Source organism: Eretmochelys imbricata, chromosome 8 (genome assembly GCF_965152235.1).
Source record: "Eretmochelys imbricata isolate rEreImb1 chromosome 8, rEreImb1.hap1, whole genome shotgun sequence".
Lineage (NCBI taxonomy): Eukaryota > Metazoa > Chordata > Testudines > Cheloniidae > Eretmochelys > Eretmochelys imbricata.
In genome coordinates this window covers 42,069,929-42,091,027 of record NC_135579.1, presented here as the reverse complement: position 1 = coordinate 42,091,027, position 21,099 = coordinate 42,069,929, and the positions used below count along the sequence as shown (strand labels likewise).

Genomic DNA, 21,099 nt, shown 5'->3' with positions numbered 1-21,099 from the left:
TATTGCATCTTAAAGTTAGGCATATCTGGGGTGCCTGTCCCCCACCCATCCCCTACAGGTAGGATGCCGTTTCCCCCTCTCCATCCCCCATGGCTGGGAGGGGGACAAGCTTGTAAGCTCAGAGCCCAGGAAATAAACTTCCCGAGCTGCTACTGAAACCTGGCCTGGAATGTGAGCTGCTGGAGCCAGAGCCAGAGCCAGATCTCCTGCCTGCACGCTGCACTGTGGAGGAGCAGCTCAGTTTTAAAGGGCCACACCCTGCACTGCGTGTCCACTGACACTGCAGTGCCCCAGGGTGCCTCACTCATCACCCTTGCAGCCAGGGATCTAGAACCAGCCTGTCCCCACCCCCACTTGCCAGGCAGCCACTGCAGAACTGTGAGCCCTGCTCTGAGCAGTCTGCCCTGCGGAGCATCCCATAATGGCTTGCTCAGACTTACGAACATTTCTGAGTTCCGAACAACCTCCATTCCCGAAGGGACCATTTCAGTGGTTCTCAAACAGGGGTCCGCAGCCACTGGGGGCCACGAGCAGGTTTCAGGGGGGCTGCCAAGCAGGGCCAGTATTAGACTCTCTGGGGCCCAGGGCAGAAAGTCAAAGCCATAGAATCATAGAATATCAGGGTTGGAAGGGACCTCAGGAGGTCATCTAGTCCAACCCCCTGCTCAAAGCAGGACCAAACCCCAACTAAATCCTCCCAGCCAGGGCTTTGTCAAGCCTCACCTTAAAAACCTCTAAGGATGGAGATTCCACCACCTCCCAGTGCATTTGTCTCAGGAGACGATAAGATTAAGTCAAGCTCAGCTTGGACATGAACTCCCAGGGGGTGGACTACCTGATGGACAGACCCCTAAGCCCCTTAGGATCCTGCAGGTTTGTACACAACAGATCACCCCGAAAACTCTCTCCCCACCTCAGCCGAGAGAAGACAACAAACCCAGAGCGCTGAGTGTGCACGTAGTTAAAGTGAAAGCATGTGACTTGGCACCAGGTCCCGGCACAGCGATGCTATTCATCTCGCAGAGAACAGATTCTTTGAACAGCCCAGACCATGTAATTTTCTGTTTCTCTAACTCGAAATACACAGCAGGTCTCCCCGGACCGGGCAGCATCAGGTACAAGCGCTAGAGAGAGAGGACACTCAGCTTGGTTTCCTCCACGCCAAGGCAGGGTTTTTCTCTCCTCCATTCTCCCCCAAATCACTGGGAAGTTACACACCAGGCTCCTGAGGATTCGGTGGACAGGGACGCTGCCTTTCAGGGATCCTTGATTTTCCAGAGAGGCACCAAAAGAGGTTACAACCCCCATTAAACCCCCACCTCAAACTCATGCACACTCAAGTACCAGGGGTGTGAAATGATAGGGCGCGTGCCACAGTGCTGAAGCCTGGGACTCCAAGCCCGATCATCCCGGGCTGAAGCTGAAACCTGAGCAACTTAGCTTTGTTGGGCTCCTTGTGGCATGGGGCCCCAGGTAACTGCCCTGCTTGCTACACCCTAATGCCAGCCCCGCCTTTTCTATGCAGAAAAACAGTTGTGGCACGCCTGGGCTGGGGAGTATTTTAGCATGTTGGGGGGGCCTCAGAAAGAAAAAGTTTGAGAACACCTGTGTTAGATCATCTAGTCTGAGCTCCTGTATAGCACAGACTCACCCGCTCGCCCCTCTGTTGAGTCAATAACATGGGTTAGACTAAAGCATTTCAGTCCTTAAGAGACTAAACTGTTGTGTGCCCCAGGCAGAGAATAGGAGACCAAGGTGCCCCAAGGCCCCTGCAATGGCAGGGAATCAATTTGGTGGAACCGGTTAGCTGGTTGTCAGGGCATGGTTTTTCAGTTCCAATGTAGGCATAGCTGTTTGAAAATGTGATTTTTTTAAAAAATCATTCTGTGATCATTCAAGATAAAACCCCAGCAGGAATACAGAGGTGACGGTTAGACTTTATGTCCAGTAAGAAAAGACCAAGAGTGAGTGCAGATACTTTGTACAGCCTCAGTAAACAGGGTATACTATCAAGCCAGCCTACTCACAGCAGTGTTAGGGGCGCACTAACCCAGCCAACCGCTAGGTCTTTATTGAACAAGAGAATAGTGGCAGTGTAAACATTGCCAGGCTACCATGGATTAATACGAAATCATGCCCACCAGAAATGTACACACCTCCTTTAGCAAAGGCTACTCTACGGGTTTGGGATAGAACTAGAGATGAGATCAATTCTTTTCCCTCCCCAATGACACCCATTGCAAATACTCCAGATCTTAACCCACATCACGAGCCAGAATGCTTTAAAGATGGAGAGAGCCATAGAATACACATGGATGGCCAGCTATTGAGTACAGAAACTTTACTATTTTATTTTGAGATCAAACCTAACTTTAACTGGCCTGCTCTCCCATGGTAACAGTACTTGCGAGTTAGGCATTATGTTTCTCAACTTTACAGGAAAAAAACTGTTTTATGCAGAAAACTAACTTTAATAGAAGCAATGGCAACTGGTCAATTAGGAAACAAAAAAATGTATACCTAATCTATATTAATTGTGATTTTTTTTTGTCCAAAGCAGTTTGCCCCCACTCCCATGGGGACATATCTCCTGAGCTAGCAAGTCACTCTGTAAGCAGGTGGTCTCAGTTCCTGCTGCATGGCACACAGTGAAGGCTATTTTACCCCCTTGGAGAAAGAGCCCTTCTGATCCCAGCCTACATCTTGTGCCATGGCTCTAGATGGTGCTCTGAATTCTTCCTGCTTCAGATACTTCCCTAGGACTTGTGTCCCCTCCATCAGCTATTGCTACCCCGCATTTGCTCTGTTCTGGGACAAGATGGCTTCAGTGTCTGGCTGGGACCCGTGTGAATGGTGTGGGGGTTGGGCAATATCATCATCTTTAAGGGGCCAATGCTGTGCCAGGAGCCAGGTGTGATGCAGGTGCCCAGGGAAAAGGGAGTTTCCTTTCCCACTAGGGCATGCAGGGCAACTCCATGGCCACCACTGCTGCCTTAGTGCTCCCATGAGCACCCCCCGGGTGTGGGGGAAGAATGACTGGGGGATTGGCAGAGCTGCTGATCCTCTGTCCCAATACTGTTGCTCCCTGGCCTGCCCTGCCCCGTCCCCACCCCACCCTAGGATGGGATGCTAGGACAGAGCTCTCCTGGGTTTGGCTGTGGGGGGAGGAGGTGCACAGCCCCAGGGTCTTCCTGAAGTGTTTCCTACTCCCATGCCCTAATAGCACCCCCCATTGTCCTCAGCACCCCCTGCTCCTCTGCCATGCCAGTGCCCCCCCCATTGTCCTCAGTGCCCCTGCTAGTCTGCCACGCCAGCACCTCCCATTAGCCTCAGCGTCCTCTGCCCTGCCAGCACCCTCCATTGTCCTCAGCGCCTTTCCTCCTGTGCCCCGCCAGTGGCCTCCATTGCCCTCAGCACCCTCTGCTCCTCTGCCCTTCCAGCACGCTCAGTTGTCCTCAGCACGCCCTGCTCCTCTGCCCTTCCAGCACCCCCCATTGTCCTCAGCACCCCCTGCTTCTCTGCCCTGCCAGTACCCCCCATTGCCCTCAGCACCCCCTGCTTCTCTGCCCTGCCAGCGCCCTCCATTGCCCTCATAACCCTCTGCTTCTCTGCCCTGCCAGCACCCCCCATTGTCCTCAGCACCCCCTGCTTCTCTGCCCTGCCAGCACCCCCCATTGTCCTCAGCACCCCCTGCTTCTCTGCCCTGCCAGCACCCCCCATTGCCCTCAGCACCCCCTGCTTCTCTGCCCTGCCAGCACCCTCCATTGTCCTTAGAACCTCCTGCTTCTCTGCCACACCAGCACCCCCCATTGTCCTCAATGCCCTTCCTCCTCTGCCCCACCAGCATCCTTCATTGCCCTCAGCGCCCCCTCCTCCTCTGCTCTGCTGTCGCCCCCCATTGCCCTCAGCACCCTCTGCTCCCCTGTCCCGCCAACACCCTCCATTGCCCTCAGTGCCCTCTGCCCCATCAGCACCTTCCATTGCCCTCAGCACCCCCTCCTCTGCCCTGCCAGCACCCCTCATTGCCCTCAGTGCCCCCTGCCCTGCCAGTGCCTCACATTGTCCTCAGTGCCTCTGCTCCCCTGTCCTGCCAGCACCCTCCATTGCCCCCCTCAGTGTCCCCTGCCCTGCCAGCACCCCCCATTGCCCTCAGTGCCCTCTGCCCCACCAGTGCACCCCATTGCCTCCTGCTCCTCTGCCCTGCCAGCGCCATCTGTTGCCCTCAGTGCCCTCTGCCCCACCAGTGCACCCCATTGCCTCCTGCTCCTCTGCCCTGCCAGCACCCCCCATTGCCCTCAGTATGCCCTGCTCCTGTGGCAGGGAGTGGGCTCTTATCAGGCTCCTCCATGGGGTCGCCCGAGGCTCCGCTGTCTTTTATGGCGCTTCCTTGGGGAGGCACAGGCCATTGCTGACCCTTCAGGGGGATGTTCCTCCTGCTTTGAGCAGAGTAGGGCTTCCAGGGGGCATGGGTGCTGCAGAGCTTGTGGTGGGCGGAATGATGGGTCTGGCAGTGGGTCGCAGTGGGGCTGACTAGCTCTGCAGGGAGCGCAGTCCAGCAGGCTGGTGGTGGGAAGGTGCCTGGGGAGCCCTGTTCACTCACATTCTTCTCTCGGAGACAGTCTGCACAGCATCTTCCGCTTGTCCCCCGGTAGAAATGTTCATTTCCAGGCATTGGCTCCCTGAGCTGCTGCGCCAGCTCCCCTAACAGGGCCTTCTGGTCAGAGAATGGCTGGGGCCAGCCAGTAATCACGCCATGGTCCCAGGGTGTGCCCAGTGGCTCCTCCCCAGTGCCTGCCAAGTAGACTCCAGTCAAGGGCTCAGGCCCTTCCCTCCCCTAGCTGCCTCCACAATGACACTGCCTGCCTGGAGCTGGGGGCAACTTTTGCCCCAAACCCTTTCTTCCCACGTGTCACGATCACCGGCGTTCATCTGGCCCCAGGGCTCATATCAGACTCCTCCATGGGGTTGCCCGAGGCAAGTCAAGTTCAGGATCCTGACACAGGGAAGAAAGGAGAACAGCAGAATATGGACCCTGGACTTCAGAAAAGCAGACTTTGACAACCTGAGGGAACTGATGGGCAGGATCCCCTGGGAGAATAACATGGTGGGGAAAGGAGTCCAGGAGAGCTGGCTGTATTTTAAAGAATCCTTATTGAGGTTACAGGGACAAACCATCCCGATGTGTAGAAAGAATAGTAAATATGGCAGGCGACTGGCTTGGCTTAACAGTGAAATCCTTGCTGATCTTGAACACAAAAAAGAAGCTTACAAGAAGTGGAAGATTGGACAAATGACCAGGGAAGAGTATAAAAATATTGCTTGGGCATGCAAGAGTGAAATCAGGAAGGCCAAATCCCACCTGGAGGTGCAGCTAGCAAGAGATGTTAAGAGTAACAAGAAGGGTTTCTTCAGGTATGTTAGCAACAAGAAGAAAGTTAAGGAAAGTGTGGGCCCCTTACTGAATGAGGGAGGCAACCTAGTGACAGACGATGTGGAAAAAGCAAATGGACTCAATGCTTTTTTTGCTTCTGTCTTCACGAACAAGGTCAGCTCCCAGACTGCTGCACTGGGCAGCACAGCATGGGGAGGAGGTGACCAGCCCTCTGTGGAGAAAGAAGTGGTTCGGGACTATTTAGAAAATCTGGATGAGCACAAGTTCATGGGGCTGGATGCGCTGCATCCGAGAGTGCTAAAGGAGTTGGTGGATGTGATTGCAGAGCCATTGGCCATTATCTTTGAAAACTCATGGCGATTAGAGGAGAACCCGGACGACTGGAAAACGGCTAATGTAGTGCCCATCTTTTAAAAAGGGAAGAAGTAGGATCTTGGGAACTACAGGCCAGTCAGCCTCACCTCAGTCCCTGGAAAAATCATGGAGCAGGTCCTCAAGGAATCAATTCTGAAGCACTTAGAGGAGAGGAAAGTGATCAGGAACAGTCAGCATGGATTCACCAGGGGCAAGTCATGTCTGACTAATCTACTTGCCTTCTATGACGAGATAACTGGCTCTGTGGATGAGCGGAAAGCAGTGGATGTGTTCCTTGACTTTAGCAAAGCTTTTGATACGGTCACCCACAGTATTCTTGCCAGCAAGTTAAAGAAGTATGGGCTGGATGAATGGACTATAAGGTGGATAGAAAGCTGGCTAGATTGTCAGGCTCAACGGGTAGTGATCAATGGCTCCATGTCTAGTTGGCAGACGGTATCAAGTGGAGTGCCCCAAGGGTTGGTCCTGGGGCCGGTTTTGTTCAATATCTTCATTAATGCTCTGGAGGATGGTGTGGATTGCACCCTCAGCAAGTTTACAGATGACACTACACTGGGAGGAGAGGTAGATACGCTGGAGGCTAGGGATAGGATACAGAGGGCCCTAGACAAATTGGAGGATTGGGCCAAAAGAAATCTGGTGAGGTTCAACAAGGACAAGTGCAGAGTCCTGCACTTAGGATGGAAGAATCCAATGCACCGCTACAGAGTAGGGACCGAATGGCTCGGCAGCAGTTCTGCAGAAAAGGACCTAGCGGTTACAGTGGACGAGAAGCTGGATATGAGTCAACAGTGTGCCCTTGTTGCCAAGAAGGCCAATGGCATTTTGGGATGTATACATAGGGGCATTGCCAGCAGATTGAGGGACGTGATCGTTCCCCTCTATTCGACATTGGTGAGGCCTCATGTGGAGTACTGTGTCCAGTTTTGGGCCCCACACTACAAAAAGGATGTGGAAAAATTGGAAAGAGTTCAGCGGAGGGCAACAAAAATGATTAGGGGACTGGAACACATGACTTATGAGGAGAGACTGAGGGAACTGGGATTGTTTGGTCTGCGGAAAAGAAGAATGAGGGGGGATTTGATAGCTGCTTTCAGCTACCTGAAAGGGGGTTCCAAAGAGGATGGATCTAGACTGTTCTCAGTGGTAGCAGGCAACCGAACAAGGAGTAATGGTCTCACATTGCAGTGGGGGAGGTTTAGGTTGGATATTAGGAAAATCTGTCTCAGTAGGAGGGTGGTGAAACACTGGAATGTGTTACCTAGGGAAGTGGTAGAATCTCCTTCCTTAGACGTTTTTAAGGTCAGGCTTGACAAAGCCCTGTCTGAGATGATTTAGTTGGGGATTGGTCCTGCTTTGAGCAGGGGGTTGGACTAGATGACCTCCTGAGGTCCCTTCCAACCCTGATATTCTGTGATTCATGGCTGGGGGGTTGTGCACACACTGGCCAGTGTGAGGCAGGTTCTTCTGAGGTCGCTACTGCAGAACCGTTCCCACCACGGCGCTGCTGCGAGCGGTGCATGCACGCCAGGAGGGGTTGGTGATGGTGGGACGGGCCCCAGTGGTTTATTAGGGTAGGTTGTTCTGGGGTGCGGGAGGGGTCACCCACTGGTCTGGGCTGGACTGCATTTTCCCTGGTCATTGCTGTAAAATAGTGCGTGAGCGCAGGGAGGAAGCATGTTCTTGCAGCTGATGTGGCTCTAGGAGATGGGAGGCCTGGGGAGCTGATCCTCATGCTGCCCAGACACCCTGGAGTGTCAGTGAATTACCTCTGTGTGCCTCATCTTCCCCTCTGTCAGAGAAGGACTCTGCTGCTCTGCCCCCACAGGGTGCTGTGAAGCTCCATGTATTAATGGTCACAAAGTGTGTTTCAACCCGCAGGCAGGAGGTGCCAGAGAAGCACAACCTTTGGGCTGGGCTGCGTACAGGGCTTTGCAGGGCTTCTCACAAGCACAGGGCTGTGCACAGCGACTCCATGGTAGAAGCTGGCTCCTGTGAGCTTCGTGTCTGACTGCTCTGATCCTGGCATTGCCCCCAGGGCATCTGTCTTACTGCCTCCCTGTGGGGTTTGGGCAGGCTCAGTAAAGCTAGTGCTGTAGTGCTGGACTGCGACTGTGGAGACCGTGCAGGACATTCCCACTTCTGGCCTGAGTGAGTTTAGGTGACTCTTTTAATCTGCCTTGGGCATCATCTCCAAAACGCCTCCCTTCTGTTGCGCAGCTCCAACCCACTAACAACTGTGCAGGTCTCAGGTAGTCTGGCGAGGAGGAACAGATAGCTACTGAGAGAAAGAGAGACCCAGGCCCTGCTCATCTGGGGGAAGACGTGCCAGCCTGGGGTGTGTGGAACGTGTAGGCTTGGTTCCTTCCTAGTGAGCTGCCCTGTCAGTGCAGGGAGAGGAGCTCTGGCTGCCTGGGGAGTGCAGGGAACCCGGAGGTGTCTAACACACAGGAGCATAGCTTAATCCCTGAGTCAGGGCTCTGAAGGCAAACACCCCTCCACATGATAGAGGTCAGCGTCAACTGACTCTCCCCCCGTAATGAGTGTTTCCCTGCTGCTGCTGCTGCTGTCAGTGATTGGTGGGGGCATGTTACTTCTCTCGGTGCACAAGCAGTGTCAGTGCATTCTGGGTAGTGCCAGAACCACAACCCGTGTCCTCCTAGCCTCTGTTTAGATATCACTTCCTGCTGTGTGGCTGACCCTAACAGTGCTTGTGGCACAGAACCTGGTTGCAGATGGTGGAGGGTTACACATTTGGTATGAATGGTATAGGTGATGTATCTTGCAATAGTTGATGTAACAGCTTGGGGCGGATGGTCTTGCTGTTATAGGTGGATATGGATTGTGTAGCTGTTACACCTGGGTGCTGCTGGAGTGGCTGTAACACTGTAGTGTGCATGGGGTAGCTATAACACCAGTGTGTGGATGGTGTAGCTGTTACACCTTGGTACATGTGGCATGTCTATTACTGCTTGGTGTGGAGGGTGTGAATGGTTCACCTGGGTGTGGCTCACATATCTAACACATCTGTGTGCTACTCATATAGCCATTACAATTCACTGTATATGTATAGATTTACAGAGGGATAAGGACAAGAGGGTAGAGTTGTGGCTCTTTCGTGTGGATGGTATAGCTGTTTCACCTTGGAAGAGATGTTATGTTATGTGAGATGTTATGGTTGTCACACTTTGGTGTGGATGCTGTAGCTGTTCACCCTGGTGTTTCTGTTTATAAGAATTACACTATGTTGCAGACCATACAGCTGACAGCTTGTTAGAGTTGGGGATGGGGTGCCTTCTGCACCCAGGTATGGGTGCGGTAAGTGTCAAACCTGTTCACAAGTATCTTGATTTATGTAGTTTTAAAACTTTTGTTCAGATGGGGAGCTGTTACACACTAATACTGATGGTGTAGCCTTTAATCTTTGGTGTGGATGGAGCAGCTGTTACACCTTATTGTAGATAGTGTAGCTATTACACCAGGATGCTATTCCATGCTTGGTATGGAGGTTACAACTTTTACAGCTGAGTGCAGAGGGTTTAGCTGCTATGCATTGTGTGCACGGTGTACCTGTTACATCTTCATGCGGCTGGTGTATCTGTTACAACTCAATGCACAAGGTATATCTCTAACACCTTTCTGCAGATTGTATAGTTGTTTCACCTTGGTGTGGATAGTGTAGCTGTTGCCATCTGTATCATGTGGTATAATTGTTGAACTTTAGTGTGGCTGGTGCAGGTGTTCTACTTTGGGGCAGATGGTATTCTGATGCTGTATTAACTGTTGCTGTAGTTAAGGTGACATCCAGAACATTCATTTTGATGGGATAGAATTGTAAAAACTTCATGTGTGAGTAAGTTTTAGAAGAACTAAAATTGTACCATAACCTTTGTCTTGTTATGGATTGTTTGGTGTATCTCTCGGTTGTTGAATTGAAATTCTGGGACGTTTATAACAAGATGTTCAATGGGTATTTTGGCATTTTTCCTGGCTGCAGATGGTGGAGCTGTTTAACTGGAGATTCTTTGGCAGGGTGCCACTCACTTTCTTTGGAATCTGATAATCTCTTCCTCTTGCTGTTAGAGAATCTGTTATTCTTGGGGTAATGTTTCCCTTGTTCTGTTCTCCTGACACACTTCCATTTTCCATCTATTCTGTAGTTAGTTGTCATTGGTTCCAGAAGCTTGTTAGAAGCTAATGTAACCCACTGGACAGCATGTGTTACACATTCGCCACTGTCTAATGTGCAGAGGAGGCAGGTTTGTCATAGGCCCAGGCCCAGCAGTGTGGAGACTCCCGCTGTTAGCTTTGGAGCCCCTTGGTTCTATCATCACACTAACACCAAGATTTTTGTCCTTCACACCATATGTCTTGACACAATGACCCTTGTGACAATGAAGGGGGGAGGGGTGGGACGGAGAGCTCCCTTTTATGGACACCAGCCAGCCAGTAGCTATAAAATCCCACTTAGTAGCTGTTCTCTAATTGCTCTACCCATAAAGGGTTAAAAAGTCTCACTGCTATGCATAGGTAAAAGGAAGTGAGTGGGCACTTGGTCAAAAGAGCCCGTGGGAAGGCTAGACCTTTTTAAAATTGAAAAAAAGACTCCTCTTTTGTCTGGCTGCCGCCGTTCTCCCGGGGAGAGGCGGACAGGGCAACAGCTATGCTGTAAGAAGCTTGGGCCAGGCATGGAAAAATCATTAGTATCATACCACAGAGATAACGCAATTAGGATTATCTCTTTTATTTCATTATGGCTTGTGGATTCCTCTGTGCTAACCGCAGGTGCTTTTGTTTTGCTTAGTTGCTCTTTTAAAACCTAGCAATAGCCTGAGCTCCCAGCTGTATTTTCTTTTCTTTTTTTTAATTAATAAAATTTACCTTTTTTTAGAACAGAATTGGATTTTTGTGTCTTAAGAAGTTTGTGCACATGTTGTTTAATTAGCTGGTGGCAACAGCTGATTTCCTCCCCCCCGCCTCCAGCTCTTCCCCGGAGAGGGGCATGAAGGGGCTTGAGGGTACCCCACAGGAAGGAATTCCCAAAGCTCTCAAAGAGGTTCTGCACTTGGGTGCTGGTAGCATCTACCACTCCAAGGTCAGAGAGAAGCTGTGACCTTGGGAGTTTAATATCAGCCTGGAGTGGCCAGTATTAATTTTTAGAATCTTTGCGGGCCCCCACCTTCTGCATTTGAAGTGCCAGAGTGGGGAATTAGCCATCAGAAAATGTTGATTCATTGAAAGCAGAATGTTTAGTGGAAATGTGTTGATTGCAACAGAATTGTGAGAAAAAGTCCTATGCAGAATGGGTTGTTCTGATTTTCCATTTCTAAACAACTTGTTTCCATTTTTTATTTTATAGATTAGAATTCAAACATATTTAAAAGTCAAAATCAGAACAAAGTGTTTCACGGGACTGAAAACAAGAATTTTTCTGGAATGTTTTGTGGGAAATTTTGAATTTTTAAAATTTTGTTCTATTTCGGTACAGGAAAAAATTCCAGTTGTACAGATTTGCTCAGAAAATCCCATTCCTGCCCAGTTCAGTTTCCATGTCATGGACACCAGAGCTATTGAAGATCTTTTAATTCCTTCTCAAAGTACTGCAGATGGGGCATCCCTGCCTCCTGGGATGCCACCCCCAAAAGGAATGTTCTGATCCAAGTGCTGTACTCACTAAGCCACTCTTCCCTCGCTCGTGTTGGGCAGAGACATTGCTAAAATGGACCCATTGCTTCAGACTGGTGTGGGAGAGTGATGAGAAATAGATGACTTCCTTGCTGTATGTGTGGATTAGTCTCCTCATGCTTGGCTGATTGGCCCAGATTGGGGCTCTGAGGCTGGTCTGGAATTTAGTTACACTACTTGGACCCATTCTTAATCCATCATTTCTTTGTTTACTTTGGGTGGGGGGATTCCAGGGGTTAAATGTTGTTTAAAACTTAAGCCACGTTGTCAAGCTGTCTAGAGTAGCTCACTAGTGTGAGTGCCAATCTCATAAGAACATAAGAATGGCCATACTGGGTCAGACCAAAGGCCCATCCAGCCCAGTATCCTGTCTACCGACAGTGGCCAATGCCAGGTGCCCCAGAGGGAATAAACCTAACAGGTAATGATCTAGTGATCTCCCTCCTGCCATCCAACTCCACCCTCTGACAAACAGAGGCTAGGGACACCATTCCTTACCCATCCTGGCTAATAGCCATTAATAGACTTAACCTCCATGAATTTATCCAGTTCTCTTTTAAACCCTGTTATAGTCCTAGCCTTCACAACCTCCTCAGGCAAGGACTTCCACAGGTTGACTGTGTGCTGAGTGAGGAGGCATAGTTCAGTGGTTTGAGCATTAGCCTGCTAAACCCAGGGTTGTGAGTTCAATCCTTGAGGGGGCCATTTAGGGATCTAGGGTAAAAATTGGGGATTGGTCCTGCTTTGAGCAGGGCATTGGACTAGATGCCCTATTCTTCTATGAAGAAGAACATCCTTTTATTTGTTTTAAACCTGCTACCCATTAATTTCATTTGGTGACCCCTAGTTCTTATATTATGGGAACAAGTAAATAACTTTTCCTTATTCACTTTCTCCACACCACTCATGATTTTATATACCTCTATCATATCCCCCTTAGTCTCCTCTTTTCCAAGCTGAAAAGTCCTAGCCTCTTTAATTTCTCCTCATATGGGTTCTGTTCCAAACCCCTAATCATTTTAGTTGCCCTTTTCTGAACCTTTTCTAATGCCAGTATATCTTTTTTGAGATGAGGGGACCACATCTGTATGCAGTATTCAAGGTGTGGGCATACCATGGATTTATATAAGGGCAGTAAGATATTCTCTGTCTTATTCTCTATCCCTTTTTTAAATGATTCCTAACATCCAGTTTGCTTTTTTGACTGCCGCTGCACACTGTGTGGACGTCTTCAGAGAACTATCCATGATGACACCAAGATCTTTCTCCTGATTAGTTGTAGCTAAATTAGTCCTCATCATATTGTGTGTACAGTTGGGGTTATTTTTTCCAAAGTGCATTATTTTACATTTAACCATATTAAATTTCATTTGCCATTTTGTTGCCCAATCACTTCGTTTTGTGAGATCTTTTTGAAGTTCTTCACAGTCTGCTTTGATTTTGACTATCTTCAGCAGTTTAGTATCATCTGCAAACTTTGCAACCTCACTGTTTACACCTTTCTCCAGTTCATTTATGAATAAGTTGAATAGGATTGGTCCTAGGACTGACCCTTGGGGAACACCACTAGTTACCCCTCTCCATTCTGAAAATTTATCGTTTATTCCTACACTTTGTTCCCTGTCTTTTAACCAGTTCTCAGTCCATGAAAAGATCTTCCCTCTTATCCCATGACAACTTAATTTACATAAGAGCCTTTGGTGAGGGACCTTGTCAAAGGCTTTCCGGAAATCTAAGTACACTATGTCCACTGGATCCCCCTTGTCCACATGTTTGTTGACCCCCTCAAAGAACTCTAATAGATTAGTAAGACATGATCTCCCTTGTCAGAAACCATGGTGACTTTTGCACAACAATTTATGTTCTTCTACGTATCTGACAATTTGCCACTGAATGCATCCGATGAAGTGAGCTGTAGCTCACGAAAGCTTATGCTCAAATAAATTTGTTAGTCTCTAAGGTGCCACAAGTACTCTTATTCTTTACTATTGTTTACTATTGTTTCAACTAATTTGCCCGGTACTGACATTAGACTTACCGGTCTGTAATTGCCGGGATCACCTCTAGAGCCCATCTTAAATATTGGCGTTACCTTAGCTATCTTCCAGTCATTGGGTACAGTAGCTGATTTAAAGGACAGGTTACAAACCATAGTTAATAGTTCCACAATTTCACATTTGAGTTCTTTCAGAACTCTTGGGTGAATGCCATCTGGTCCTGGTGACTTGTTACTGTTAAGTTTCTCAATTAATTCCAAAAGCTCCTCTAGTCACACTTCAATCTGTGACAATTCCTCAGATTTGTCACCTACAAAAGACAACTCAGGTTTGGGAATTTCCCTAACATCCTCAGCCGTGAAGACTGAAGCAAAGAATTCATTTAGTTTCTCTGTGATGACTTTATCGTCTTTAAGTGCTCCTTTTGTATCTCTATCGTCCAGGGGCCCCACTGGTTGTTTAGCAGGCTTCCTGCTTCTGATGAACTTAAAAAACATTTTGTTATTACCTTTTGAGTTTTTGGCTAGCTGTTCTTCAAACTTCTTTTTGGCTTTTCTTATTTTCCTCAGGGCAGACTGTCAAGGAACAGGGCACAAACAACTGGTTGTGTGTACTATAATTAGATTTCACTAACCAAGTAACAAGTGTGAACTCTTCAAGCCTTATAACAGCTTTAACATGGAGTCACAGACATCCCCCTTGGGCACTCCAGTCTATCTTGCCTGCCAGGCAAACTTCCCTTTGTGATAGATGGTCCTTTACATCAAAAAAAATCACAGCAATATTCAGGTTACTCCCAGTCTCAAAGAACTCGTCACTTACCCCAAGTCGATTGCACCTTAGATCTCTTACCAAAGACAATGCTTGTAGCCAATCCTGTAATAAACGATCTAAAGATTTATTAACTAGGAAAAAGAAATTAGAGTTATTTACAAGTTTAAAGCAGGTAAACACACACACACACACACACACAGAAATGAGTTACAGTTTTAGATTGCAAAAGGTAATGGAAGCTGCTGTGATGTGCAGGGTCTGTATGTCCTTTTGGGCTAACCTAAGCTAAGCAACTTGGGCATCCCTTGCTTATGCTTAGAAATATTGCCCCTCCAAATTCCAGGCAGCACACCAATACAGTGCCTCCAGGTAAGGGAATTTTATTCCATTCCCTCAGAGTTCAAACTGGTGGAACAAGTGTCCATGTCTGTCTCTTCTCCATGGGTGTGTGTCTTTGTTCTTTGATGTTTCCGAGTGGCTCATTTGGTTTCAGTGGGCCGTCTTGTGAAGTGCTGGCCCTGAACACACTAATTAATGCTTTTCTGTTTGGTGAATTACACAATTATAGTGGTTTACATGCAAACACTCAATAGCATTGTATACCATGAGCTACAGATGTTGTAAGTGAGATCAATACATGCAGCATCCTACAAGCATTTCATAAGGTCTAAACACATTCTTATCAACTTAACATCTTTTTTAACCATGCTAACACACAGTGAGCCAGACTGGTTTCCAGCTATGCATTTGTCAGTGTTCAGTGAGGCCTGGGGGCCTTGGTATGAGCTGACACCTGGTCTGCCACATCACACAGGTTTTCTGGCAGAATATCCTATGGCAGAACACGTAGCTTCTGCAACAGCCAATGTGGGAAAGGACATGCTTTATGACTGATGGAAACAGATGTACCAATCACATGCATAGGAGCTGCTCCCTGGCTCAGACCGGGGATGAAGCTGAGGGGCGGACTCTAGAAACTCCATGTATAGATAGGAAAATGTTGATTTATCTCCTGCTGCCTTATGGGAGGAACCCAGGGGTAGGCAGCCCTGATTGGAAGCAGAAATCAAGGGAGCAACTGGTAGTTGGCAGGAGACGTGAGCAAGGAGACAGGGCTGGCAGCGGGGGAGAAATGGAGGATGAGTGCTCCACTGTACCGGACAAGGGCCAGAACCCTGGATCAGTATCCTCTAAGTCTTGGAGATGTTCAGACTGCATCTGGGCCTCTCCCATGCATCTCTGCTCCATGTACATTGAACTGCACAGTACTGCTCCTTCACAGCAGTGACAATTTCATACTCCCACTGTCCTGCTAATGTCTTCTACTGCTTCTTTTATCTCCCCATTTAGCTGCTGCTCTGGGGCTGAAGTAACCTGCCGTGATGATCTCCACTCCCAGGATGCCCCTCCTACTGCTGCTGCTCCACATCCCAAGTGCTGCCAAAGCTCAGGTTAATCCAGGTAAGCAAAATGAAGGCCAGCCTGTTGCAATTCCAGCAAAGCAGCTGCCCCAGAGGTTATTTTAATTGGCTGTGCTCCTGCCAGCCGGAGGCCAAGGCTCATTAATCTTCTTCCTCCATAACAGACGGGTCACCCCGTTTCCAGGAACTCAGACTTTTCAAATACAGAGAATGAAAGTGTCTTTTTGAAATTCTGCATCAACACCTGCCCAGAATGAGGATGGGCAGTGCTGGTTTACAGTGGCTTTGTTAAAGCCTGGTGTAACCCTTTAATCTCACAGTACTGCTGTCTCCCGTCATCCCACAGCACTGTGTTCCTGGCCCTAGTGATTATAAGATTGTTCTTCCCAGCCAATCTTACAACCATGGCCCCACTGAGGACAATGGCAAAGCCCCCACTGACTACAGTGGGGTCAGGATTTCAGCCCCTCTTCCACCAGGAGACTTAGCATAGTAGCTTTCTAGGGTTTTCCTCTCTGGAATGTGAGGAGTGTTTAGTGTTCCTGAAAGGGAGGGGCCTGATGCCAATAGCCAGTCAGAGACAGGACCCAGTGCATCTTGGTCCTGCCCTGCAACCCACTGTGATAACAACAATTACACCTAGCTCTTGTCATCAGTGGCTCTCAAAGTGCTTTACAAATGGAGTAAGTATCATTCACTCATCCCATTTGACAGATGGAGAAATGGAGGTATAGAGCAGGGCAGTGATTTGCCCAGGGTCACCCAGTAGGCCAGGGGTAGAGCTGGGACTAGAACCCAGGTCTCCTGAGTCCCAGTGCACTGCTCTACCCCTAGACTATACTGCCTCGTGTACCTTAGCTGTGACCCACAGTTACACAGTCCTTGACGAGTTTCAGCTATTCCAGTGTTGCCTCTTGAACAGTCCAGCAAGGGTACCTTGGTTGTAGCTTGCAAAGGGCCTGCTATTTTAATCCAGTGCTACTCTAGTGCCAAAGTACATCCATCCTGAACTGCAGCATCCCCTGGGCCCTCCTGCAGCTCTGCCAATGCAGAGTCCTGGCTCTCCTAAGTAGGGACACTTGTTCCTGAGGGGTGTTAGATCTGTGCATGCATGGGGAGGAGGTTGATCTCACTGAGCATGTTTGGCTTGTGATTATCTGTGGTTTCATGTGAAACCTGGGCCTTTGAGTGGAGGCCTTTCTATGTTTTGTTCCCAATTGGTCCAGTTTTATTTTGAGTTTGATGAGAGCAAGGAAAATTGTACTGGGAATTATTTTTTTTTCCTGGTCCGAGGTGCTTTTTTTGGCCATCCCTAGCTGTAGCAAACTAAGACTTGCTTTATAAAATCTCTGACAGATGCCTGGCCCCTATGCAGAGCCAGAGGCTTTTGAAGTCTTTTTTAAAAATTGGTACAAGCAAGAAAAGAACATCAAAAAGTGATTGCTCCACATGCTCAACCCCTTGGTGCATTCATGGAAGCAGAATCTCTAGACCCTTTGGCCGTGGTAGAGGAACTGGTACATATCAAGGGGTTACAGTTGGTTTCCACTGTGACCCAATCAGTTCAAGGCCCAGGGCCATCAGGAAGGAAAAGTTTGCTGGATTTCTCCATGGACTATGCACAACATCATACTGATTCCAAAGGAGTCGATCCCGTTTCACTGGAAGACTTCTATCAGACATAGGTTTGGCCTTGTCTGGCCTGGACAGTCATTGTACTGGACTGGAGCCAAAGTAGCTGAGCAGATCCCAAAGGAACAACCCTACAAGGGCTTCCTACTGGCTTTCAGTGTGATCTGCTCTGCTATCACAAGTTAAACAGGTTCAGGTTTGGTCAGTATTGGATAGAAAACCTCCAAGGAGAACTCAGGGGCTACTAGAAATGGTTCTGGTGATTCAGCAGATGCTGCTCTTTACTGGACACGGTGCTAGGGGCCAGCTGTGCTGCATGCTGTCTTTTGGACGAGACGTGACACTGATGATCTGTAGTCCCCTGTGGCCATCAAAAGTATTATAGAGATCAGCCTGGGCATTTAGACCAGGACACACTAATTAGATTATGCCGTGCAAAATTCCCTCTGCCCCTATAGCCAAGGTCCCCAAACTGTGGGCGCATCCCCTAGGGGGGCATGGACGAACATCCAAGGGTGCGCAGCAGAGCCGGACCAGCCCCCATGTGGGGCAGGGAGTGCCACCCAGTCCCTCCCCACCCCCAGCTTTGCTCCAGTCCCACCCCCAGCTGCGTCCCCATCCCTGCTCCCAGCCTCGGCCGCAGCTCTGTTACCAGCCTGGGGCTGAGGCTGGGAGCGGAGCTACCCCAGGCTGCGGGCCCGGCTGTTGCCCCACATGGCAGCCCAGCTGCGGCTCTGCTACCACCCCTGCCCTCAGCCTTGGCCCCTGGCTGTGGCCCACTTCCGGCCACAGACCTACCCCCACCTGTGGCCCCAGCCTCTGCCCCTTACTCCAGTCTGCAAACCCCCCCCCCCCGGAGCTGGGGCGCTGTTCCTGGCCCCAGCAGGTTGGGGGTGGGGGGCATGGACAGTAATAAGGGGGGGTGGAACCCTCAAAAGTTTGGGGACCACTGCTCTATAGAGAACAAATGTTTAATCCTGGGCTGTCAGTCTAGCAGAGGAAGGTAAAACATGAGCCTATGGCTGGAAGGTGAAGCTAGACAAATTCAGACTGGAAATAAGGTGAAAATCTTTACCAGTGAGAGTAACTAACCATTAGAACAACTTAGCAAGGGTCATGGTGGATTCTCCGTCACTGAAAATGTTTAAATCAAGATTGGGTGTTTTTCTAAAGCTCTGCTCTAGGAATTGTTTTGAGGAATTTCTCTGGTCCGTGCCATACGGGAGATCAGACTGGATGATCACACTGGCCCCGGAATTGATGCACTTTCACTTCCTTTCAAAAGTGGTTAGTCATGTGGCATTGCTATGTGCTGTAAACCAGCTGCTCCCTCCCACCCCAGCAGTGGCTGTATTTCAGTGGTGAGTAATGAGTTCTGCAAAGTGTTTGTGTTGGGATCGTTTGGATTGCAATACCTTACAGTATAGAAATACAGTGTATCAAGGTGAAACAGCCCTGGGTCAGACTGAATCACAGTCCATTACTTCCATTTCCATTGAAGCTCATGGCGATTCACTGGTGCAAAACCACTGTAAGAGGAGATCCAGTCCATATGTCTTCCCTGCTGGTGTAGGCTGGAACTCAGCTGACCTGTGGGCCATTGCTGGGACAGCGTAGTGTAGGGGCAAAGGGCATCAGAGTCTAATGTTCAAATACAGCAAAATGTAAGTGAATTATGGACTTTAGCCCATGACCAAGATCAGGTTGGTGACGGGCTGGGGAGAACAGGTCATGTGGCTGGAGACCTGGGCAACTTGGTCTGCACTGCACCTTTGCTCAATGGGCTGGTGCTGACTTGCATTAGATGCTGGCCAGTCTGGAGCCCAGCGTTAGAGGGAGATGTGGCTCATTGGGCACGGATTGGCTTAGTCTAGGTGAGCTCTGCATTCAGCTTCTAGTCCTGCGGCTGGCAGAGCTGTTGGGGAAGAGCATCCCATCCCAGGGGAGGGGAGGCGATGTCTTCAGCTGTCCATTTAGCAAGCTACCCTGACCTGCCTACGAGCAGCAGCAGGTAAGAGGGGAAGATGAGATAGGAGGCAAGCAGGTTAGCTGACCAAGTTGCAGAGGAAGCCATAGGCAGAAGGTAGGAGGTGAAAAAGCCCAGAACGCAACACTGTAAGGTGGTGGCTCAGGTGGGAGCAAGAGCATTTTGTGCTGTGGTGCCCGTCGGCATCATTGTCCATCTGACATCTCGCTGGTTGCTGAGGGTGAAGACAGGACACTGGGGAGCTGCGTTTGCCACTAGTGAGGGCTCCGGCTGGGGTCCAGGCTCTGGGGTGGGGCTGGGGATGAGGGTTTTGGGGTGAAGGAAGGGGCTTCAGGCTGGGGCAGGAGGTTGCGGTGCTGGGGGGAGGTGAGGGCTCCAGGAGGGAGTTCGGGTGTGGGAGGGAACTCTGGGCTGGGGCAGGGGGTTGGGGTGCAGGGTCCCAGCAGCACTTACCGCGATGGCCCCCAAGAAGTGGGCCGCCAGGTCCCTGCAGCCCTTAGGCAAATGGGCGGACAGGTAAGCTCAGCACGCTGCCCTTGTGCTTGCAGGTGCCGCCCCCACAGCTCCCATTGGTCGTGGTTCCCAGCCAATGGGAGCTGCGGAGCCAGCCCTTGGAGCGGGGGCAGTGCGTGGAGCCTTCCTGGCTGCCCATGCGTCTAGGGGCTGCAGGTACCTGGTGGCCGCTTCCAGGAGCCACGGGGAGCTAGAGCAGGCAGGGAGCCTGCCTTAGTCCCAGGCCCCTGCTGCACCACCAACCAGACTTTTAATGGGTCCCTTTTCGCCAGGGTATCTTTTTGACCAGGTGTTCCGGTCGAAAACCAGACACCTGGCAACTCTAGCTATACCCAGTGCCCCAGCGCATGGCTGGACAGGGAGCAGAGACAGAGATGCCATGGGGGTCTGCTGGAGACTCCACTCTTGCTATTGATTTGACATGGCAGGCTCTTTCTCAGATACAGTAGTGATGGGCTGTAGAATAATGCCCCCAAGACAGAATGCTACCAAGCCTTCCAATGTGCCTATAACAGACTGATATCCAGACCCCGGAGGCCAGCTTCATTGTCTGTCTGTCTCTGCAGGCCCCCAGCTCCCCCACATCAGTGGGTCTCCAGCCCAACTCCACAAGCTGCAGCTGACTCCTGCTCACTGCTGGGGCTGTAAGCCATTAGGCAGTCCCGCCTCCTGCTGCGTGTAGTCCAGCCCAGGAGCCTGGCAGGGTTCCCATGGGTGTTTTTCACCAGCTAAACTAAAGCCAAACCTCTTTCTGTGCCCTGTGTGGCTGCTTTGCATCAGATGTCAAAAACCAGGAGGAGGAGCAAGCACCCAAAGAGCAGAACTACAGTGCAGACGGAGCTGCCTGGAGCCAGGAGCAGGCCAGGCAAGGAAGGGAGAGAGGATCAATAAGATAAAAGTTGTGCACCAAGAAGGAGAGATCAAGAGCTCAGATCCCAAGTGGGGTGACCTTAGAGCACCCCCATGTACCACACTCACTCTGGTTTGTCTTGTCTTAATACTGAACAAAGACTGCTGCTGTCCAAGGAGGTTGTGGGGCTAAATGGGGAGCAGAGGTACTCACAGAATGGTCTTTCTTTGAAGGTCTCATCCCCAGTATGAGGATGTCTGAGAATCCCTAATGGAGCATGCCTCTGGGTGCAGGTCCCTGCTGCACAGAGGTGCCCTCTGCTACCGGTGCCATGCAGAACAGGTTATCTTGCAAACTAAGCCCTCTTCTAAACCTTTCTCCCCACATAGGACTCTACTGGGGACCCCCATTGGACACAGGGCACATACACGGTGCTGCCAGGTCAGACCATTTATCACAAGTCTTGCCATATT

General features: G+C 50.0%; 1 protein-coding gene across 1 annotated transcript in view; it reads left to right on the top strand.

Annotated features, from left to right (window-relative positions):
• The window catches only part of DDR2 (discoidin domain receptor tyrosine kinase 2), a 160,072-nt gene that overhangs the window by 64,492 nt on the left and 74,481 nt on the right, over nucleotides 1-21,099 (top strand). The window contains exon 2 of the mRNA XM_077823838.1: nucleotides 15,574-15,684. Coding sequence (XP_077679964.1) covers nucleotides 15,606-15,684 — 79 coding nt within the window. The 5' untranslated portion in view covers nucleotides 15,574-15,605. The remainder of the gene's footprint in view (nucleotides 1-15,573; nucleotides 15,685-21,099) is intronic.